Source organism: Gekko japonicus, unplaced genomic scaffold (assembly GCF_001447785.1).
Source record: "Gekko japonicus isolate JY-2015 unplaced genomic scaffold, Gekko_japonicus_V1.1 scaffold111, whole genome shotgun sequence".
In the NCBI taxonomy this organism is placed as follows: domain Eukaryota; kingdom Metazoa; phylum Chordata; class Lepidosauria; order Squamata; family Gekkonidae; genus Gekko; species Gekko japonicus.
The window spans coordinates 1273005-1297576 of record NW_015171505.1 but is presented as its reverse complement, the minus strand read 5'-3'; the positions used below and the strand labels follow the sequence as shown (position 1 = coordinate 1297576).

The following is a 24572-nucleotide window of genomic DNA, read 5'->3' as shown; positions in this document are numbered from 1 at the left end:
TGGCCTGAGGGGGGTGGGCAGGCACGGGCCTTCCTTGAAGCCCCCGCCAAGCGCTGGAGCTGCAGACCCAAGCAGGAAGCAGTTCCTCCCTGCTCAGCTCAGCCCGCAAGAGAAGACAGAGCCACCCCGCAGCAGGATGGAATCCTGGTGGCGGTGGGATGGTCTGCGAAGCCATCTTCCAGGAGGAGGGCTTTCTTTGTGTCTGTGGATGCAGCAATGGGCGTGCTCGTCTGCCTTGATGTGGGAATGGTGGTTCCTTACACAGTGGGCGTGGGAGAGGGGAGAGCTCTGGCTGTGTTTACTGTCGAGCAAGTGCTGGTGAGTGGCTGCCAGTTTTCTATCCTTTTAATTCCTCTCTGGTCTTAGTTTTCTGTGCTTTTAATTGTATTGCGGTCCCAGTTCTCTTTCCTTCTTATGCCACTGTGGTGCCTGTTTTCTTCCCTCTCGCTCTGCTCCCCTCCCCCTTTCTCCCACTCAGCCTCCTTACCCTCCGCCCACTGAAGCGAAGGGGGATTTTGAACTACAGGGAAATTGCTGTTGGTACCGTGGACATAAGCTATTTGTTCCCCTTTCGCTCAGGGGGGAGGTGTTACAGGCAGTGCATGGCTCCAAACTGTCCGGACACTCAGGATTCGTTAAATCCCTTCAACTACTCCAGAGACAGTTTTGGTGGCCACATATGCGCAAGGATTTATCCTCCTTTATTCAGTTGTGCCAAATCTGTGCCATGAGTAAACCCAGGCTGGGGAAAACCCCGAGACTGTTACACCCGCTTCCTAATCCAAGTCGATCCTGGGAAGTCATCTCCATGGATTTTATCATTGACTTGCCATCAAGCAAATCAATGACTGTGGTTTGGGTGGTAGTGAATCTATTTTCTAAGCAAGCACATTTCATTCCATTCGCTTCACTGCCCACGGCTAAAACACTGGCAAAAGCGTTTTTCCTGCGCACAGTGAGGTTGTACATGCTCCCCACCAAGGTGGTCTCCGACCGGGGGACCCAGTTCGTCTCCCGGTTCTGGGGGGAGCTAATGAAACTGATGGGAGTAGAACGAGGCCTTAGCAATGCTTACCATCCAGAAACCGACGGCCAGACAGAAAGAGTTAATCAGACTTTGGAACAATATCTGCGTTGTTTTGTCAACTATCAACAGGACAATTCGAATGACTTGTTGCCCCTAGCCGAATTCTGTTGTAATAATACTTGTCACTTTTCCACAGGGATGTCTTCGTTTAAGGCGTTGTATAGTTATGACAGCCCACCTGTCCCATTTCTGGAAGGGGATACAGACATGGGGCCGGGGGATGTTGCTCAATGGTGTAAACAATTACGGGATTCTTGGCCTCTCCTGTGTAAGACTTTGACAGGTGCCAAAGAAGCTTACAAAGCGCAGGCTGATAAGAGAAGGGTGGAGGGTTGGGCTCTACAGCCTGGTGACTCTGTGTATGTTTCTACTAAAAATATCAAGATGTTACGGCCAAGCCGAAAATTGGGATGGAAATACATTGGGCCGTTTAAGGTTAAAAGGATCATCAATGATGTTGCTGTAGATTTGGACTTGCCAAAAAAATTGAGAAAATTGCATTCTGTATTTCATTTCAGCCTTCTGAAGAGAGGTTCGGGTTCCAGCCCCTGGTGTCCATCGAAACTGGTGCCCCCTCCTATCATGATTGAGGGCGAGGAGCATTATGAAATCTCTAAGATTCTGGACTCTAAAATCAAATGGGGAAAGTTGATGTATTTGGTTGAGTGGGTGGATTTCAGACCCCAGCACCTCAAATGGGTGGAAGTAGGGAATATTCGGGCCCCTGAACTGTTGTGGCAGTTCCATCGCAACTTCCCGGACAAACCGGGAGACCTCCTGGAATGGTCGGGAGAAGCTGATTTTTGAGAGGGCAGTATGTCAGCTACGCTTCCATGGGGGTTGGGGAGCTCGGTCTGTGTCTGGTTAATTGCCACTGCATTCCTTTCTGTGCTTGTTCTGCTTTGCGCCGAAATGCTTATCTATACAGATGTGCAGGAGGGAGTTGTATTGTCTGGGTTTCTCCTAGGTGCCGTGGGAGAGTGTTGGTTCTCAGCTTTAGCTACCTAACGGTCTCCAGGCTTTATCTCGCACACGGGAGGGTGCCTAATTGGCCAGTGCTCTGGGGGGGTGCATTCGAATACCCTATATCCTATTATGCCCATGGGGCAGCCGCCATTCTTAACAGTGCTTATGTTACTGCATCCTATAGCTCTGCAATAAAAGTATTACTATTCCTGAATGCGTGTACTTGGTTGTTGGCTGTGGGTTCTGACAACAGATGATAATTCAGCTTAAATTTAAAGATTTATCTCACCATTTCGGTATAGTTTTCCAAGTTCCAGAGTTTTTATTGAGATGTTTGCTTATGTAACTGTTAATGTTACTTTTAAAATAAATATAATAGTAAGTATTAAAAGTATAGTATTAGAAGCTTTTTTAAAAAATAATGTTTTATTGGTTTTGTCAAAACCGTTTTGACAACAAACAAGGTAAACAGAATAAGAAGCAAAAGGTGGGTGTGGCTGGATGACCACACTTCTGGTAACATGGGGTGTGTGGTCTAATATGCTAATAAACTGTGCTGTCAGGGGTGTGGCCTAATATGCTAATGAGTTTCTGCTGTTTGGTGTGGCTTATTATGTTAATGAGTTCCTGCTACGCTTTTTCTATAAAAGAGCCCTGGGGATATCTAGTTGAAACTTTACCTCCACTCCTTTATGTATGTTTAATAACTATCACCAGTTCTGCAGAATTTTATCACATCATTTTTCTGTGGAAAAGAATGAAAGGGGCTATGTTTCTTCAGAACACTCAACACAGCTTCCTGAGATCAGTGTTTTCTGGGAGGAAAAATCGTGGGGTATTTTACCCCATTAAACCCTGGTGGGTTCCGTTATTTGGGATAAATTTTTTACCTCAATTGCAAAACTCAATCATTTCCTCATAGGACTGATTTATGCCCCTAGTTGTTTTTGATTATAAAAAGAAAACCACACCATACGCTATTGTACTTTGGCATGGTTACTTATTAAGGTACAAATGACTATGTCCTAAATTGGGGGGAGGGGGATGTAAGGCTTCTTCTGTACGCATTCTGCTGACACAATAGAATTAGGGAAGAATTCTACCCTCAAACCCAGTGAAAGGTTGTACATAGGCTGTGAAGGGAGAGTCTTGCGAGTAAAGGTTGGTCTGAATTCACTGAAATCTGTCTTGTATTTTTCTCTGGTCCCTAGAAAAGCAAAATGGCTCAAGAAACCAACCATAGCCAAGTGCCTATGCTTTGTTCCACTGGATGTGGATTTTATGGCAACCCCCGTACAAATGGCATGTGTTCGGTATGCTACAAAGAGCATCTTCAACGGCAGAATGGTAGTAATGATAGAATTAGCCCCTCAGGTAAGCATAAATTGTAAATGATATCTGGCTTGGCTCCCTCTTTCTAGGTATGCCAGGCTTCGCAAAGTGCTTTTTCAACAGCCCCAGTTGTGATTTTTTTCTCAACCCATGTTCATATGCAAAATGTACCAGGCTAATCAACTTTCTTCCTCTTTCTTGTGGCTGCTAATTGTCAAGAGAGAGAGGGAGAGGCTATAAGGATGACTAATTGTGTGGGGCCTGTAGTACCTCCATACAAATTATGATTCAACTTTAAATATTGTTAACACATTTTTTGTCAGTATAATTATAGCAAGTGTCATTCTTGCAGCAGGTGTTTATTTTTGGTAAAGTATAATCTGCTGTATGTGTCCATTGCTGGTGGTAAAAAAGAAATACACAATCAGCAAAGGCTTCGACCAGTGGCTGGAATAGGGAAGCATATATAAATTGTGAGCAAGGAGTGGGGGGGACAAAAGATGGCCTGAAAGGAGGTGTTGCAGAACCAAGTGATAAGTGTACATTCCATTATGCCCCTCCCTCCACGCTCTATCTGAAAAATGATAGGGATGCCATGAGAAGCGACAAAAAAACTCTGTGCATGGACACTTTTTGTTGTTTTGGTGTTGTGTGTGCCCTCTTTGTCACTTCAATTTTAGATGAAAGCTCCAGTCAGCAAGGCAGCTGTGCTCATAGTTGCATTGAATTAGAGCTTGATCAGACTGCGAAAGTTTGCAGCATGCTTCTTACACAGTGGAGGAGAGAGGACCAAGGGGCACACACGAGTGCAGCAAGAACTGTTTTTGTCAGCAGTTGAGGTTTAGTCAAAACTGAATGCAGCCTAGCTCTTCGTGGGGGCAAGCATCCCTGTTGAGTACTACTTTCTACAGAGGTGCTTGCAAACAAACATACAAGCATATTATTCTTCCCTTGTAGCTTTCTTCATGCCTGGAGGAAAAATGATGGCCAAGAAGGATTGGAAATGCTTAAGAGATGGGTCCTTTGTGTTCTGTGTACCTATATAGGGAAGAAATGCAGGTTCTTCGCTACTGCTTGCCAGTCTCTCTCTCTCCCCCCCCCCAGTATGTTGCTCTGGAAGCAGTTTCAGAAGAATTGGGGGGTGGGGGGTGGACCCAAATTCAGCTGGGTTGAGACGCAACTCAAAATAGGGTAAGGTTGTTTAAACTGGAATTTTGTAATCTTCAATTCAAGCTTCATCAGCATCACAAATCTGAAAAGCACAGCTTGTAGCAGTCCCCACTGAAATGCTGATCTCCCAAATGAATCCGGTTGCCAAGTATAAAAATGTCCCTTGATGGGGCAGATTGAGAAGGCAAAAACAGCCTGGGCAAATGGCTGCATTTCCTCCTTGACCATGCTCCCAAAGGCCTGGTGGCAAGGACTTCTATGGCCATCCTGGAAGGCAGCCCTCGTGGAGGGGATAGCAGCTTCAAGCCATTGACCCACTGGTGCCAGTCCACCCCTGTCCCTCATTTGGGCATGTATAAAACTTGCCTTGTGCTGCAGCTTTTCCCTGAAGTGATAGCTAGCCATCCAGAAGGAGGCCTGTGCTCTTACTTGATTTCCTCCCTTTCCTTGTATAGCTAAAGTTACACCATTTTACTAACCTTACTTCTATGGTGGTTAGGTGGGTATCCTCCTTTCTGCTGTCCAGACAAATACTGGATATGTACTTGAGATCTGCTCAAAACATGATCTCAGTCCTTAAAACTGCTTTGTTGGGTACACTAGCAGGGGGATAGATCCAACTATTATGTTTTTGCCTTCTCAGTCTGCCCCATCGAGGGACATTTTTATACTTGGCAACTGGATTCATTAGGGAAATCAGCATTTCAGTGGGGACTGCTACAAGCTGTGCCTTTCAGATTTCTGATGCTGATAAAGCTTGAATTGAGAGAGATTCCAAAATTCCAAAAATAGCCAGTTTGGTGTAGTGGAAGAACTGGCTTTGATTCCCCACTCCTCCACATGCAGCTGCTGGTGTGACCTTGGGTCAGTCATAAGTTTTTTCAGAGCTATTCTCTCAAGGGCAATTCTCAAGAGAGCTCTCTCAGCCCCACCTACCTCACAGGGTGTCTGTTGTGGGGAGAGGAAGGGAAAGGGGTTGTAAGCTGCTCTGAGACTCCTTTGGGTAGTATAAATTCAATCTTCTCTTCTTCAAAGAACCATTCTTCAAGCTTAAGGTGCCTTCCTCCAACATAGGTGGCTCTTCCTCTAATGGAAGAGCTGTTTAATTTGAAAGAAGGCATCAAACCTGAGCCAAAAGAAAAGGTGGGATATAAATATTTTCACAAATAAGTAAACTTTGTTCAATGGAGTGGTGGGATAGGAATAAGATCCACCCCAATATTGCTTCAGCAGAGGGGACACTATAAGCTGATAGAGTGGTATGTCTAATGCCCCCTGCAAATTCTTAGGAGAGGTGAGGTTAATTCTGCCAAATGGAGCATAACTTTGGGGCATAACTGTCTTGACCTGTAATCGTGCCACATGTGTTTGGTGCAAACTCAGCTCATGTAAGCAACTGAATAAAAATTGGGATACTATTCTCTGGGCACTCTGAGGATTGACTGTAGTGCTGTGTTACATTCTCATAATTGCCTATGCCAGTCGTCATTTAGGTTGTTCAGTGCAGCTTGCCATTGAGCAGTTTTTTAACAATGAATGAACATACTTATGGAGCGAGGAAAGGAGTGTCTCTCCACTCTGGCTGTTCACATTCAAAACATTTTCATGCAGTGGATTCCTGATGCATGTCCCCAAACTGTAACAGTGACCTTGTGTCACCATTCATTAATAAAATGTGTGTTTTTTCTGACAGTGATCCACTGGCATTGAATGGGAATGTATAAAGAAGGTATAAAAGCTGTTGAGGAAGCTACACTGGAGAGGAGAGTTGTACCTCCAGACAGGAGCTTTATATATATTTTTAAATACATTTTGTTGCACTTGAATTTTTCTTAAACTTAACTTGTATCCTAGAAGCCCCTTGGTAGTTAAAAAGTGAATGTCCCAGGTTCTCGTTTTCTAACAGAAGAACACAGACTTGATTGGTTGGTAAAGCAGGGCTGGCTCATGTGTTTGTTTTTGAAGTCTGAGAAAGATCTCCGATCCATGGGGCACAGGATCAAGCCCTACCATGAACATCATCTTAGCACAGCCAAATACTACCTTAACACTGGTGCTTCTTCTTTCAGCCACTTCTGTTAATAGTCTCCCCGAGTCTTTACCTGTTCAGTGCACTGAAGGCAGCATCCAGGAAGCTCCATCAACACTAGACTCTACACCTGTACCACTTATGCAGTCAAGGTAAAATTTACTGATGCCACGGAGTTTAAAAAGCTGTATTACTGTTGCTTCTCACTTTCCAGTATGGCCTTGGGATTCTGCATTTTGAGGTGGAGTGGTAATTGCATGGAGCCATGCCGTTGCCCTGTCAGATTGCTATTTGCATCTTGCTGGCAAGATCTTGGCATTGCTAATGTGAGTAAAGGCTGAATAAATCAGAAGCAACCAGTCCTTCCATCCTTCCTGGGGTGTTCTTTTAAGGAAATCTTGGCTGGTGGATTTATTAACTCAGGGGTGGTGGTGTATAATCTTTGTTGTGGTCTCTATGCATCACACCTATGGGTTAGGCGCCTGCACTGACTCCAATTCGGGAAACTTCTATCAAGCTCAAAAGGATTTGGAGCCCCGCATCCGAACATGCGCAGAGACTCCAACCACGCATGCCCAGAGGGCGGTGCCCCGGTATCCCACCAGTTCTCTTCTGACCGCTGCGCTGATCACTCGATCTGCTTCAGTCTGGGAACTTTTTGCTGTTAGGGATAGTTTTTTCTTTCTCTAGTCCTTTAATTTCTTCTTTTCTTGCTCATTCACTTCTATCTCTACCTAAAAAAGAGAGAGAGAGAGAGAGAGAGAGAGAGAGAGGATTATTTTCTTTTGTTTATTCCCCCCCCCCCCGACTATGGTCGGATCCACCCCTTTTTTCCTTTTCTACCGCTTTGCCTTCCTTCTATGGCAAATTGGTGGGGAGTTTTCAAGCACTGAACCGAGTGCAGTTCGAAGCTAGCCACTCTTTCTGCTTGCTCTGCCTGGGCGAGACGCATAGAAGGGACTCCAGTGTCCTCTGCACCACGTTTTCCAATCAGATGCAGAAGAATAGGGCTGCCAGACTCAAGCGGCTCTCCTGGAATCTGCGCTGCGACCTGGGGCGATGGCTTTTATCCCGACAGAGGTAACACCAAAATTGACATCAGAGGATCGATCTTGACTGACACCGACAGATGGGCACCGATTGACACCGAAGAAACAGCATCAGATATGTTAGACACCGTCTCCTCCACTGTTGGGCTGTCAGGATCGAAGCTGTCAACATCGGCCACCCTTTCGGTATCCTCAATGCTAGCTTTGAAGAAGGAGGCGGCAAAGGGCCATACTAAGGTGAAGCACAAGTACCTGAAGACTGCCTCAAAGCGCACGACGGTGACTGTGGCACAGAGCTCTAATGTGCAGGCCGATATTCCCCTGCCTCGCTCTATCTTGCCAGATTTATCAACGATTCTGCTGATACAACCTGTTACACTACTGGATTCACTGATTCGACAGCCGATACTGATTCGACAATGATACTGAGAGATCTCTCCTTTTCAGGATCGGAAGTGGAGGAGATACCTTCCCACCAGTTACCATCCTGTCAGAACTCCAGATCCTCATTCTCTGAACGGTCTCGCTCCCAGTCACCCATCGATACTGGTCATCAACACCAACACAGGTCTAGGTGCAGGCAGACTCACTCTTCCTCCCACTGCATCAGCCCTTCTCCACAATCCCGTGACCACTCGCCTCGCAATGTATTTTTTTATTTATTTACCTTTCAATTTATATACCGCTCGAACCCCAAAGGGTCTCTGAGCGGTTTACATACGATTTTTAAATTCCTACCCAGGGCCACATTAACTGGGGGGAAGTGTTTTGCCTACCAGCACCCAGGCAGCTCTTGTTGGCTCTTTCCAGCGGGCTTCAGGTGTTCTTCTTGGTGGTTGACCGCCTGGCGTTTTGGGGCGGCTCTTGCTTCCTCTTTTTTTGGGACGGGTCTTGCTTCCAGCGACTTCTTCTGGCGGGCTTTTATCCTGGGGCGCGGCCACGCGCCAGCCACCGCTCCGGCTATGTCCTTGCTGGCTCCACCGCGCCGCACCGTCACGCCCCCGTGCCTCCACGACTCCGCCTCCACCCAGTCTCCGTCGCTCAACGTCACTAGGTCGCCAGGGCTGCTTGCCGATCGCTCCGCCGCTTCGCTCGCCAACCGCGCCATTGTTCCGCCGCCTCTGCACACCCCACAAGGAGGAAGGTGCCCCCTGCCACCTAGGGCAGGTACCCAATTTATCTACTCGTATTGTACTTATTGCGCTTTCGAACCGCTGGGTGGGCAGGAGCACTGATGCTAGTTTTCAACATTATACAACTGGACACTTCAACAGCGGTTGCCCTCCCCATGACACAGGTCCTACTTCAGGCAGTTATAACCCACTGGGACAAGCCTGTGTCGACCCCAGTTTCTACCAGGTTGGACCACATGTACAAGATCCAGGAGACAGGAGCAGAATTCCTCTGCTCCCACCCGAAACCTATGGGGGTCACCCTTTCTAGTAAGAGCAGAAAGATGCATTCTACACCATCTGACAAGGAGACCAAAAAGATGGATGCATTTCAGAGGCGGTTTTATTCCACAGGCATCCTGGGTGTCAAGATGACAAATTATATTGCATGTATGGGTCACTACGAATATTCTCTGTGGGAGCAAATGTCACCCCTCCTGGCACTTCTCCCTGTGCAACATCATGATGAGGCCAGGAGAAGACAGAAGGAAGGCATGATATTTGCTAATTCTGTTTGGATACCAGCTCCAAAACCATGTAATCCACTGTGGCCCTCCACCGTCACTCCTGGCTTCAGACTGACCATTTGATGGGCAGGGTCTCTTTCACTCCACCACTGACTCAGTCCTGCAGGAGATGGACAAGAGTCTCAAAGCATCCAGAAGTTTGGGTGTCTCCCCCTTGTACCTGTCTAAGACCTGGTCCAGGAACAACAGGAGACCATATAGCAGACTCCAGACTTTGTCCAGTTCCACCTATTCTCAGAAGCCCAGGTTCCATCAGGGCCCTCACCAAAACAAGCTCAAGACGATGAAGAATGCCAAACAGGGTCTTTAACTCCCACATCAGCCATCAGCCACTGACTCCTTCCTCCCATTACTCTGGGCCACCTGGCTTGGCTCCTTCTACCCTGTGTGGAGCCCCATAACATCAGATGCCTGGGTGCTCTCCATCATCACCAAGGGCTATGCAAAGAATGGGTTCAGATGTCCCCCACTTCTGTCTTCGTTCGGACTGCGGCACCGTTGACCCTCTGTCAGGAGGTGTCAAACTGTTATGAGGGTTGGATCTGACGTAAATGAGACCTCATTGGGCTGGGCCATGTGTGACATAAAATGTAATGCCAGTTGGTGGAGATATAAACTTTATAAAGGACACAAACACAATTGAAGATTTTTTTACTTAAAATAAAAAACATGCTTAAAACATTAGCCCTCTTGCAGTATTTTGTTTATTTAACAGTGTCTGATAACTGACACCATTTGTCCTGAATTATTGCATCAAATGTCTATGCACTGCTTGCTCTGAATTATTGCATCAAATGTCTGTGCTGTTGCAATCTTGAGTATGCTATTCAAGTGAGTATCTGTAAGCTGCAAACCTACTTTTGATTTATTGATATTCACTACAGAAATTTCATGCTCAGAGTTCTTAGCCTAGGACCCAGGGGAAAACATGAAATGGCTGGGCATTGCAAGTTTTTGTACATAAATTGCTTCGTGTGCTGGTCAAGAACATGAGAAGGCACCATGACACAGACTGAGGTTATGTGTTTGTCTACAAAACTAGTCTTCCTCAGTGGTCAGCCTACTAAGCCTACTGTCTGGGAAGTCTAAATTCAAAATCCCCAAAGGGAATGTGCTGGGTGAACTTGGTCTGGACACACACTCAGCCTAATCCACCTCACTAGCTTGTTATTCCTCATTTAAATAGTTCACAAGGCTTTCCTACTCAGAAAGATTGGATCATGAGGGCATGAATATAGTGAAAAAAGAAAAGGAACCCAGTTGCACCCAGGAGAGCCACAGTATAACAAGTCCAACAAAACACACACATTGTAGCAAAGCAAAGCAAGCTCTCTCTCCTTCCCTCCCTTCAGGAAGGAGCCTCAGCCAATGCAAGGGGAGAAAGGCTTGCTTTTCTTTGCTGAGCAATTGAGGCAGCCTGGCCAGAAAGAAAACTCTGGCTCCTTCTCTCCCTCCCCCTGAGAGGGGGAGGAGCCTCAGCCAGTGCAGGGAACAGAAGCTTGCCTATCTATCTCTCCTGAGTGATTGAGAGAGTCTGGCAAAGCAAGCTACGACACAGCAGCAGAACTAGAAGAAAAAGCAGGAGACAGCCAATTCCACTGCAGGCCTGATAGAAGCCCTCCAGAGGCCTGATCCAGCCCGCAGGTAACATGTTTGACACCGTTGTTCTACGACTTCTAGAAAAAAGGGCCATAGAGGCTGTTCCCCCTGTGGAGAGGGAGAAGGAGTTTTACTCATGGTATTTCATGGTTCCGAAGAAGGATGGAGGCCTTCGGCCCATTCTAGATCTTAGGGCCCTTAACGAATTCATCATCTACCGCAAGTTCAGAATGATGTCTCTCCAAAACATTCTCCCTCTCCTCGAGCTAGGGGTCTGGATGGCCACCATCGACCTACAAGACGCCTATTTCCACATAATCTTCCCGCCAACGATGTTTCTTCTTTTTGCCATAGGGGAGTCCCACTATCAATATACGGCCCTACTGTTTGGAATTTCAACAGCGCCCAGGGTCTTCACAAAGACTATGTTGGTGATGGCAGCTCACATGAGGCTCCAAGGTGTGGTGATTTTTCCCTACGTTGACGATTGGCTACTGGTAGCGCAGTCCGAAAGGCTCTTATTGAACGATGTTCAGCGGACCCTTACCCTCCTTTGCATCAACCACAAGAAATCATGCCTGACACCCTCCCAACAGGTGAACTTTATAGGAGCAACAACAGATTCTACCATCAGCAGAGCGTTTCTCCCTCTGCAGTGTGTCCATGCTCTGACATCCTTGATGCACTCCCTCCGGGTATCACCCGTAGTTTTCACCCATGACGTTCAGAAGTTGTTAGGACTCATGGCAGCTACGACAAGTGCTTTGCCACTGGCAAAGCTTTGCATGCAGCCCTTACAACTTTGGTTTGTACGGACTTTTAAGCCCTCCAGACATCCACAGTCCAAACTTCTTCAGATACCACCAAATGTGTGGAACTCTCTTCTGTGGTGGGAGAACTTCCGCAATCTCTTAACAGGGGCCCCTTTCCATCCTCCTTCACCCACCTCACTGTGGGGCTGGGGGGCGCACCTCAATGGCCTTTGTGTAGGAGCCACATGGGAAGCACATCTAGAGGGTTCCCACATCAACTGTTTGGAACTTCTGGCAGTCCAATACACTCTCCAATCCTTCTTCCCAATGCTAGAAGGGCAGACTGTGACAGTTCTGACAGACAACACTACAGCGATGGCCTATATCAGCCATGTCCAACTTCGAACAGGTAGTGATCTATTTTTTCTGGCCAAAAGTGCTGGTGATCTACCACCATGAAAATAAAGTTTCAAATTAATTTCAAAGTAGATTTTAACCCACTAAAGTTGGGCTCCACCGCGCGCCCCCCATTTATAATGCACCTTCTGTCATTTACTGGTAAGCAAAATAAGCAAAAACAAAACAGAGAGATGAAGATCCAGAAAGAACTGCAAACATTTTTTTTTTATTGAGTTATAACAAAAAAACCCAAACATCTGTCCAGCAAACCAGGAGACCAAGTGGGACTGGTGATCTACCTCTGACCCCTCCAACGATCTACTGGTAGATCGTGATCTACCTGTTGGACATACCTGGCCTCTATCAACAAACAAGGCGGGACTGTATTGCACCGTCTATGCCGCTTGGCTATCACCCTGTGGGACTGGTGCCTCAGTCACAAGATTTGGATATCTACTGCACATCTTCTGGGCGTGCAAAATGACCGAGCAGGTGCTCTCAGCAGGGGCACAGCACAGTTACACTAATGGGAACTGAACTGGAAATACCTGCATCCCATTTTCCAACAGTGGGGCCAGGTTTGGAAAAATCACCTTTTTAATGTATCGGAACGACTATTGAATTGAACCAAGATTTCGGTATAAAGCCAGAATGGCAAATGTTAGAAAAAAAGGGAGCCAAGATCTTACTCCAGCCTGGAATATTACTGTTAAAGAGTTCATTTACAATATAATTGGGGCCAGGTGCTTTGCCAGTTTTAAGTTTGGTAATAAGGCCGTCTATTTCTTTCTCCATCATTGGAGGCCAGGAATGGAGATTATCTGATAAGCTATGTACAGTAGTATGGGCAGGTAAAGTAGTAGAGCCAAAAATCTCTCCAAAATAGTTCTCCCAAACGCTAGGAGAAACATGACAGCATAATTTAGAGCCATGATCAAGGCCCTTATTAATCAAGGACCAAAAAGTTGGAACATCATGGTTGTTTATAGCCATAATAATCTATACCAACTTTCTTTCAAATACCTTCTTTTTTAAAAACTAATCAGGTGCTTTAGCTGCCTCTTATGATCGATCAAAGTAGCCAATAAACTCCCAGAGCTCGTACGCCTGTAAACTCTGTAAATTCTACGTATTTCTTTATGAGCATGATAACAATCTCTGTCGAACCATTTTTTTTCTTAAAAAGAGGTTGTGGTTTTAATTGTGTTACCCTTTTAAACAACAAATGGTCAAAAAGGTGAAACACTTGCTCCAAAATCACTGTTTGTTTAATAGATGAAGGCTCATTAGAAAATTGTGACATAAGGCTCTGACAAGTGTCCGAATAAAAGATGGCATAGGCCTCATTTGATTTATTAGCCAATCATTGAATTATTGGACCAGAACAAATAGGCTTCAAGCAGGGGAAGTCTGTCCTGGACCACTGTTTAGTCCTTTCCCATCTAGTTAATAAATATGCAGGACGTAGAAGATCCAAACTATATGTGGCCTTCTTGGACCTCAAAGGAGCTTTCGACTCTGTTTCTAGAAATCTCCTATGGGGAAAAATGGCCAATACATCCCTTGATAAGAGGCTGCTCTTCCTTATTGGCAGATTATATAATGATACCTCGTGCCAGATCAGATGTTCTGCATCTGGAAGATTGACTCCCAAAATTTCCACCAATAGGGTTGCGTGCTTGCACCCCTTTTTAACTTTTTTCTGAGTGATCTTGCATCTTTCCATCCATGTACTGGTTTTATTATATGCTGATGATGCGGTTCTGCTCTCTAGTTCCTGGGTTGGTCTACTCTGTTTGCTGAACAGTTGTCAAAACTACTGTAACATTAATCAGAACTGAACTATGAGAAATCTAAAGTTTTGGTCTTTTACAAATCCAGAAAGCAATTTATCTGGAGAGTAGGTGACTATGAGCTTGAACAAGTTAAAACTTTCAAGTATTTAGGCCTCCATTTTCAAACCACTGCATCTTGGGTTTACCAGCAAAGAGTGACAATAACTTCAAGGCAAATATCAATGCACTCTTACGATTTTATTTTTCTGACCGAGGGAATCAATATGTATCGGCTGCGCTAAAAGTCTTTAACTTGAAAATAAGGCCCCAACTGCTTTATGGTGTCCCTATATGGATCGAGGCAGTAAACAAATTAATAGAACAGGTACATCTGTCCTTCTTACAAAAAATACTGAGCGTTCCATCTTGTGTCCCATATGTGGCCTTATGTTTGGAATGTGGCCAAAATCTTATGACCACTATGGCGTGGCTTGTAACCTTTAAATACTGGCTTCGGCTGCATTATAACCCTGACCCTTCCAGCTATATTTACCAGCTTTTAATGGAATCTGAGTCTTCAACTCGGCTAGCAACCATAGAGAGTAAACTGGGAACTCTGAATATTCCCATTGAATCTCTCCTCTTTCAGAATCAGAGGCGTTCCAAAAAATAAGGAACAGATTAGTGGAGATAGAGCTAGCCAATTTATACAATGCAGCCAATAAGACCTGCTCTTCTCTTAGCTATGGGATACTCCTCACTGTAGGACTTCTCCCCAGTTATGTTTACCAATTACAAACTCCAAAAATCCACAGAAATTTTTCTCTTGCCAGGCTTAATGTTTTACTGTCAACGATTTTAACTGGAAGATTTCAAGATATACCGCTTATTAATAGATATTGCCCCTGTTTAAATGGAATTATTGAAACAGTGTCCCATGTGTTGTTACAATGTCCTTACTATAACAATATCAGACAAAGTATTTTATCTTCAATCTGATCCAGCATTATGGATTTTCCTGATGCATATAAACTGTTGTTTTTACCTAACAACACTAGTGACACTATAACGTAGTCAGTGGCTACGTTTTACATGTTGCCGTTTTTATATGAAGCAATATACTGTAACCTTGGGATATTTTAACTTGTAATATCTATGTATTCACTTAATGTTGCCCTTTACAATGCCAATAAAAGGATGATGATGATGATTTATTAGCATCCCATTGGGCTCTTTTTAAAATTTGACCCGAACTAATTAATCCTACCTCAGGTTCTTGTTCAAGCTTCTCACCGAAGGGGAGTATTACTTCTAGATGGAGAGGCAGGTGATCGCTACCCAATGGTCACCTACCCTAAATTTAGAGGGTAGGAGACTAAAAGAGACCGAACAGAAATCGACCACACTACCACCATTTACATTAATCCTAGTAAATTCTCCATGATCCCTTAATTTACTGAATCCATTTAAAATATTAAATCACAGTTTGATGGTGGAGTGGAAAAAAACCCCTTTCCTCTAGTATTTATTTTCTGATCCTTCAAGATTCTGTGTAAGATTGGAAGATCCCACGCATCATTAAGTCCATAGATGGAAAAAAGGATGGGTTCATTACAGCTACCTATGCATGCATTCATGTCCCCAGTTAACAAAGAGAAAGCCTTTGGATAGATGTGCAGAATAGAAGTGCAGAATTACACTCTATATCTTTCCATAGACAAGAATAGTCACCATTAGATAGACCTGGTGGGATATAACAGTAAACAGGAACAGGGGATGGGCCTCAAAGTTGCGTTTAACAGCTAATATATAATCTAAATCTAAAATCAGTTCCAATTTGTAACACCCAAGAGGAAAGGAGATCAGACAAGCAAGGCCACTTTTAGTCCACAAGATGAAATTTGAAATGTGCCCAATTCTGATGCAGGGGAGGGACAGACCCGCTTTCTTTTCCCGCCTATCCCTGTCATCACAAAGGTACTGAACAGGAAACTGTGACACAGGGGAGGGACAGACCCACTCTTCCTTTTCCCGCCTATCCCTCTCATCACAAGGTACTGAACAGGATACTGCAACACAGGCCAGACTGCATTCTGGTGGCTCCCCGGTGGCCAAGGCAACCGTGGTTCCCACTGCTCCTACGCCTCTCCAACAGGGTCTTCCTACATTTCCCTCATGCAAGGGATTTATTCCTGACAGCGGACAGCCAGGTACTTTATCACAATGTGCCCCACCTCAAACTTACAGCCTGGAGAATACAGGGTGAGGTTTCTCAAGCGGAGTTGAGAGGGTTCTCCTAAACAGCAGGAAGCCTGACTCCTTCTTATTGCTAGAAATGGGCTAAGTTCCTCACTTTCCTCCAGCCCTATGAGGGCGATCCCACCTCTGTTGGCCTCCCCCCATCTTCAATGTTATTCTCTCCCTTGCGGAAGCTGGACTTAGCCACTCCTCGCTCAGAGTCTACCTGGCGGCTATCTCTGCATTTCACAGGAGACTGGATAACACTTTGTTCTTTGCCCATCCTGACTCCCAAGAGATTCCTGAGGGGTCTACCCCACCACTTAAGCCCAGCCCAGGCCTGGGACTTGCCTACTGTATTATGTAAACTTACTGGCAAGCCTTTCGAACCCATGGCTACTTGCGAGCTCAAGTTCCTATCCTGGAAGGCGGCCTTTCTAGTGGCAGTCAGATCAGCGGGTAGAGTCAGTGACCTCTTAGCTTTCAGGCATGATACTCTATACTTATCATTCCTGGCGGATGGTGTGGCTTTGACACCGGACATCACCTTCTTGCCTAAGGTGGTTTCAGAGTTTCACTTACACAGACAAGTTGTTCTGCCTGATTTTTTCCCAAACCCTTCCTCGGACATTGAGCATCTGTGGCATACGCTAGATGTCCAGTGGGCACTCTTATTCTACCTAGATAGAACACGCAAGATTCTCAAGGACTTGTACTTGTTTCTGTCCTATGCGACGCACTGTTTAGGCCAGCGGATATCATCACAAAGGCTGTCCAAATGGATTGTTGAGACCATAAAACTCTGCTACCTTCTAGATAAGAGGCCTCTGCCTGTCTGGCCTCAGGCCCACTCCACACACACAGTCGACTTCCACAGCTTTCCTCAAGGGGGTGCCCCTTCAAGACATCTGCCAGGGGACTTCCGGTTTTGGCGATCTAAATGGTGGACGCGCCGCTCGGGAGCTTCTGAGGGCACGATCCATGAACTAGTGGATGGAGAGGGGGTGCAATCATACGCACCCTCCCAGAACCCTTGTAAAGGGTTCCCAGCCATGGGGCACTGAGGATTGCCTCTCCCCCAGCGCGCTGCCAGTGGATTGAGGCGCTCTGATGCCCCGATGGTCTCACCAGTATGTTCCAGTATTGGACTCAGAGACGCACACCGGGACAAGCATGTGGAGGTCGGGCGCTGTTCATGATTGATGGCAAGATCTACGTGATCTACATTAAGAGTGAGTTTGGTTGAAGCGAACACCAGAGAACTGGCTGAAAGTCCCCTTTAAAGGAAGCAAGGTGGGGCGGGAACCCCCCCATGAAAATAAAAACGGACTTAAAGCATGAAGGGGGGGCGGAACTAAAAGTGAAAAGCGACTATATTAAGGAACTTACAAGAGACTTCTGGCGATTTGCAGGCTTTAGAGACTTTTTGCAACTTTCGCTGAAGAAGATGGAGAAAGACAAGTATCCGAAACCTAAGCCTTCTTCAGGAAGTGCCAGCCCGGATGTAACCATAGACTTCTCTAAGATGCTTACAGATGCTTTGCGACCCCTGCTGGAGCAAATGAAGATGCTCAATGAAATTTTTGCTGCACAGCAACAGCAACTAAGTGAGAATATCAAAAAACAGAGCAAACAGCTGAGAATCTCAAAGAAGTGGATGCCAACACCAAAAACCTTAAAAACCAAATGCAGGAGATGGAAAAGAAGAGAAACACGGATGATGCCCAGCTTTCACAGCTCTAAATGGAAAAGGCAAGCTTTATTCTGAGATTCCAGGAAGTTCCTGAGTCTAAGGGGGAAGATCTCAAACAGATCATGATTGTACAGATATAAAAAGCAAATTAAATTTTTCACAACATTTCAATCTTTTTATATCCATTTTTGAATATCTCCCCACCCCCCGTTACATGGCTTCCCACAGTGCGTTATCCCCCTTAAATTTTCATCTTAATCTTTAATTCTATATTTTATCATATTACAAACTAATCTTTCAGGTAACATTACTTAAATTCATCATTTCAATACTTTTTTTTTTGATCCATTCTAATAACTATCAAAACTTATTAAAGTATTTTTAACATTCCATTTCACTTCTACATATTCTTTAAAGTCTTTCCACTCTTCATAGAATTCTTCATCTTCCTTGCCGTTAAGTTTCTTTGTCAATTTGTCCATTTCAGCCATAAAGAGCATTTTTTAAATCCAATCCCATATTTCTGGTACCTTATCTTGTTTCCAAAATTGCGCAAATGTCATTCTTGCAGTTGTTATCAAATACCATAACAGTGTCTTTTTCTCTACATTAACCTCCTCCATCTTAAGACCCAACAGCAAAATTTCTGGTTCTTTTTTAAATGTACCTTTAAAAAAATTTTGCATTTCAGCATGGACCTCCGTCCAAAATGCCGCTGCCTTATCACAAGTCTGTACAATAAAAATGTTTTTTTAAAAAAATCAAACAGATCATGATTGATATTTTGGGACCGGTTGCAGATTTAAAAGCGGATTTTTTACAAGGCGAGATGAATGTGATCTATAGGTCATATTCAGAATACATAAAGAAAAATAATCTGCCTGGCGAGGTGGTGGTTACATTCTCCAGAAGACAAGTGAGGGACCAGATATTAAAGGCAACAAATGGAACCACCCTTAAAATTGACAGACAGCAAGGAGATAAGAGTTTTGAAAGATATTCCATTTGAAATAAGAAAGAAAAGAAAAAATACAGAGACTTGGCTTTGTTTTTACAAAAGAATAACATCCCCTACAAATGGATTATACCTGAAGACATACTTTTCAAATCTAAAGACAAAAGGGAAAAAATTGACTCTGTTTTGAAAGCCAGTGAGTTCTTGCGGCAGCAATGTGGACTATCAGGGGAAGATGATGAGGAGAGCTATAAGGGAAGTGATGATGAAACACTCACTGGAGAAGACTCGGACTCGGAACGTGGGGTGGCGGCCCCCAAGCAAGGATATCATTTGAGGGAAAGAAGAAACAAAAAATGAGATGCTAACTCTCTCTGAAGCTTGTTTTTTTCCTTTACTAATATATAACCATGTATCTGTAATGTTCTTTAATATGTCAGAATACCTGGACTTGAAACATTTAAGCGGTGTTAATGATCATCTTTAATGTAACCAATTATCTCTTTCTTTTTAATTTAAGCTATGTTAATGTAAGCATTATATGACCACCACTTCTTGGGGTTTTAGTAGTTATCTTTACTTTCTCTCATAGTTTATAGTTTTCCCCTTCCTATTTTCTTGTAGTTTTTGGGAAATTAAAAAAAAAAAGTCATCTGCCAGGCAGCTTCATGGGCCTCTCCTAACACGTTTATCAAGCATTACGTGGTGGATGTGTGCACACAATGTTGTTCTTTCACGGGCTGATCAATCCTGCAATCTGTGGTCTCCTGAGATGCTGCCAGCAGGTAGGCCTAAGATTGCTATTCTCCCATAGGTGTGGTGCATAGAGACCACAATGAAGATAAACAGGTTGCTTACCTGTAATTGATGGATCTTCAAGTGGTCACCACACACCACCCGCCCTCCTTCCCCTCTGCTGTCAGTTTCTTTGGTTCGTTTTCCATGGGGTTGGCAGTGGTCAGAAGGAATTGGTGGGATACCAGGGCCCCGCCCTCTGGGCATGCATTGTTGGAGGCAGGACTCTGAGTCCTTTCAAGCTTGATAGACGCTTCCCGAATCAGAGTTGGCACAGGGGCCTAACCCATGGGTGTGAATGCATAGATGGCTACTCAAAGATCATCAGTTACAGGTAAGCAAACTGTTTTTTAGTGTAGGGCTGGAGCCACTGTGGCATGGCAGTTAAAATTTTGCACTAGAATCTGGGAGACCTAGGTTTGAATCCCTGCTTTGCCATGGAAGCTTGATACGCTAGTTATATGGTATTGGCCTAACCTACTTCACGGGGAGGTTGTGAGGAAAAAATGGAAGAGAGGAGGATATAAATTACTTTGAGTCCCCATTAGGTGGAAGAATGATGTGCAAATGAGTCAATAATTCATTCCTAGGCATTAGCAGACATTTTTGAGGCTAAGAAGGCTGCTAGAGATTTGCTGTGCTGAAAGGAATGGGCAAAAGAGGGGAATAAGGGAATGTCTCAAAGGGGGAGGGAACTAGGGCTCAGTAGGACATCACACTGTTCATATATGGAAGGTTCTGGGCTCATTCCCAGGCACTTGCAATTAAATGTTCTCTGATAGCAATTACAGAGAAAGGCCTCTGTCTGCCTGAGTCCCTGGAGAGCTGCTGCCAGTCAGAGGATATACTGATGGCAGAAAGTTGGTGTAAAGTGCTTTCATATATTCAATCCAGTTTATTTTAATACATTATCCGCCTGGAAAATATTAATAAAATGATAAAAACTACCACATACAATACCAAGAACAACAAAAAAGATTTCATATGGTCATATAAGGGGAGTGGTTTATTGAAAAAAGCCAGCAGAGAAGAAAAGCAGTTTGGGGCCCGTTTTGTATGGAGGAAGATCATAGTGGTGTCTATGCCCTTGGACAGGTTCTTATATGACATTTTTTAAGCCCAGGCTTGTCATTAGCTTGGCTTAATACAGCTTTGCTTACCGTTGCTTTCCAGCTTAGCAGAGCTTTATGTTTGTGCATGCCCTGAGAATGGAAGAAAGCACACACCACACCTTAATGTTTTACTTTATGATATAAAAGTCACAACTGGGAGTCCTTATTTGGTAGTGAGTTTCAATTCCATCCCACCCAACCTTGGTGCTTGTGTACTGTGTATAAGAGCTGAGTGTCCCTTAGGGAAGAAGAAGAGAAGAGATTGGATTTATACCCCGCCCTTCACTCGGAGTCTCAGAGCGGCCTACAAACTACTTTCCCTTCCCCTCCCCACAACTACCCTATGGAGTAGATGAGGCTGAGAGAGCTCTGAGAGAAACTGCTCTTTCAAGAACAGCTTTGACAGAACTATGGCTTTCCCAAGGCCATCCAAAAGCTGCATGTGGTGGAGCACTTGGGAATCAAACCCGGTTCTCCCAGATTAGTGTCTTCACACTTAACCATTACACAAAACACTTGGCAGCATTATGGGTTTTCTGCCTCTTAGCCTCTTCACTTCTAGCTGTCAGCTATGCTGCCATGATGTTTATGGGCGAGAGTGCAGCTGCTTGACCTGTGTACCAACTGATGCAGCATTCCTTTGTTCTTCCTTATCTATGACCTTGCTAGCTAGCTGTCTGTGCAGTGTCTTCCCATCTATTACCCGTGGGATAGGTTTCGATTTCCAGCTTTGGCTTTAACGGCCTGGGGCCCCATTCTCCTGTGCGTGGGAGTCAGGCCGATTGGCCTAGGAGTGGGGGGGGGGGTTCATACGAATACCCTACATCCCATTCTGCTTGTAGGAAAGTAGCCATTCCTAACAGTGACGATGTTACTGTCTCTGTAGCTCTTACAATAAAGTATAACCTTATGTTAAGCGTGTACTCCTTTGTTTGGCTGTGGAACCTGACAATCTGTTAGGAATCTTACCTTCTCTATTGACGCACCTCTCTCCACCCGAGATGAGTGATGAAGAGTAGAAACCTCCAACAACGACTGGGGGGAAAACCCCACCACCCAGACTGAGGTACCAGTGACTACTACGCCACCGGTGACTACCCCGTGGAAGGAACCGGGGCCTGGAACCATACCTAAAATGACCTTGACCCACCTTTTCCTGACCCCCTGCGGACCGAGGCAACTGCCCGGGCAGGGGTATCGACTGAGCTTGTTAAGTTGGGGCCACTTTAACCCAGACTCAATTATGGAGACGTACACGCTCACGCAGGGCCCCCAGAGGAACAGCCGGTTTGATGTGGGCTTTGCATTTATGCTCCAGGGGGGCCCCAGAGCCGCAGGGGGCTTCCCCTCATTGGGGGGAGTTCTGGAACCGCTGCTCGGGCCCTGGCTGATGGACCGCTCCAAGGCACAAAGTGGACGTGTCTCCCTGGATGAGGGACTGGAATTGGCACATCGCCTGGAGGCGGTGGAACGGGACAGGCACCAACTGAGACGGGAACTTGAGGAAGTAATCCAGGCGATCCCAGAGATGGTGCTGCAAGCTATAAGGGCCAAGAGAGAAGCGCAGCAGCTGGCTCCGGCTTTCCCCCCCAAAAAAACCAGGTACCCCCTGAACCGAGGCCAGAAGGCCGCGGGACCTGCTGGATGTACCCGGCACCGGGCCCAGACAGCCCGAGAGGTCCCCTGCACCACTGCCCAAAGGACCTGATCGAGGCAACGTTCAACGGGGACCCAGAGGAGTTATCCTACTTCGTGGTCAGAGTGATGAAATTCGTGGAAAGGTGGGGCCACCTGTTCCCGGATGACAGCAGCCGAGTGGATGTTATTGCGGCTCGGTTAAGGGCAGCTGCCGCAGCGTGGTACATGGAGCTGCACAATGCGCAGGGCCCGGAACTAGTGAACCTGGACGCTTTTATGTGGGCGTTGCATGCCCAGTTTGAGGATCGGAATGCCAGGCTCAAAGCAAGGGCATTCTTACGTACCCTGAAGCAAGGGAAATGGTCTGTGAGAGAGTACTCATCGGAGTTTAAATTGCATGCGGCCAAAGTCCAAAATTGGCCTGAACAAGTCTTAGCGGAGTTGTACCGTTGTCAGCTAGCTGCCATAGAAGACTGTGTACCAATAGTCCTTCCCCCCCCCCGACCTGCCAGGCATCTGCGCATGCCCTGTCTTCCCCGTGTATTGTCTTGTGCCATGCATTCCTGTCTGTAAACTCTAGGCAACACTTATCTGCAAGGTTAACAGGTGTGTGGAGGAGCCGCTTCGCTTGAAGTATAATGAACTGCTACCGTGTGAAGCTGTAATTGTTTATGATTTAGGAAATGTTGATTCTCAGGCTTTTGAGCACGAACCTAGGAGTCTGCCCGCTCAGCGGGAACCAAGGTTATTGGTTAATGTCCTGTTTGAATGCCCACCCTGGCCCAGGTATTCTGGACAGTGAACTTGTTCCTGCTCTATCATGGCTTTAATAAAATACTACTTTGTATAAACGTGTATTGGACTTATAGCTGTGGGGGACCGGACAACCGTGTGGGGCTGAACCCGAAGATCCGCAAAATGGTCCTGCGTGCAGTGGACCCGATTTCCCTTCCTGCGTGGATGCAAGAAGCGGAGAGTGCAGATACTCGGCTGAACACCCTATGCCTAGACATTGCAGCGGCGGGGGGGGGGGAAGCCGAACCTCCCCAACTGAAAGTGAAAGCTCCACGTGCGGCCGCGTCTACCAGAGAGCAACGGATGAAACAAGGGCTCTGCCTTAAGTGTGAGGAATGGGGCCATTTTGTGGCTGATTGTGGGGGACCGAGTCCAAGGACCAGCTAAGAAACCTGCAGGGAAGCCTAAATTCACCTAAGGCGCTGTACGTCACCTCGGAAGAAATTGGGGAGGAATCCAGCAAAGACGAAGACAGCGAGCCAGCAGGAAAAGGCCAGGTCCTGCTGTGAGCGGCACGGAGCAGCAGGGCCCGATCTTGGAGGCGCCAAAAGCAGTGAGCAGCTACGCCCCTCTGTTTTTCGTGACTGTATTATTAACCCCACCCAAGGAACTCACATCCGTGTGAGGGGTCTTATTGACTCTGGGTGTGGGAGGGACCTCATAAATCCCTCCTTAGTAACGGGGCTAGAAGCGGGGGTGGTGAGACTGCAAGACCCCCTAATTTTCACTCAAATGGATGGGTCCACGATGAAGGAGCCATGTGAGTTCGAGACAGTCCCGTTGCAGGTGGGGACGGGGGGTCACTGGGAGGAACACCTGTTTGTGATCACCCCTGCAGCCAGATTCCCGCTGGTGTTAGGGAGCCCCTGGCTGCATGGACATGACCCTTACATTTTGTGGGATGAAGGGAAAGTACAGTTCATCTCCCTTCGGTGCCAAGAGCACTGCTGGAACTCACAATGGGGGGCCCAACCTGTCCTGGAAAACCCAAGGGCGTGTTTAGCCCAGGAGGAATTACAATCCATTCCCCCCGAATACCGGGACTTGGCTAGGATCTTTGAAGAAGAAGAAGCCGACGAGCTCCCCCCCATAGGCATTCTGACTGTAGTATTGAATTACTGCCGGGTCACAAATTACCTAATGCGCATTTATGTGATGGGGCTGGCAGAAAAGGATGAACTGCATAAGTTTATTGACAAGAACCTGGCAAGGGGTTTCATCCGACCAGACTCCTCCCCATTTGCTGCCCTGGTGCTGTTCCGGAAAAAGGATGGGGACTTACGGTTGTGCACGGATTATTGGGGGTTAAATGCTGTGTCATCGACTAATGCCTACTCCATGCCCCTCATCAAGGATTTACTGGCCGAAGCAGCTAAAGGGAAAGTCTTTTCGAAACTAGACCTTCGAGAGGCCTACTTCCGGGTTCGCATCCGGGAGGGGGACGAACACAAGACTGCCTTTAATACATCTCTCAGCCAGTTCGAATACC

The 24572-nt window shown here is 46.0% G+C and overlaps 1 protein-coding gene across 3 annotated transcripts in view; it reads left to right on the top strand.

The window, feature by feature from the left end:
- Positions 1-24572, top strand: part of ZFAND6 (zinc finger, AN1-type domain 6) — a 139325-nt gene that overhangs the window by 82807 nt on the left and 31946 nt on the right. For 2 of the 3 annotated variants that reach the window (XM_015419252.1, XM_015419251.1), the window contains exons 2-4: positions 3265-3427; positions 6625-6736; positions 11286-11390. In XM_015419252.1, coding sequence (XP_015274738.1) covers positions 3274-3427; positions 6625-6736; positions 11286-11390 — 371 coding nt within the window. In that variant the 5' untranslated portion in view covers positions 3265-3273. The remainder of the gene's footprint in view (positions 1-3264; positions 3428-6624; positions 6737-11285; positions 11391-24572) is intronic. The other variant, XM_015419253.1, reaches the window with a different exon arrangement.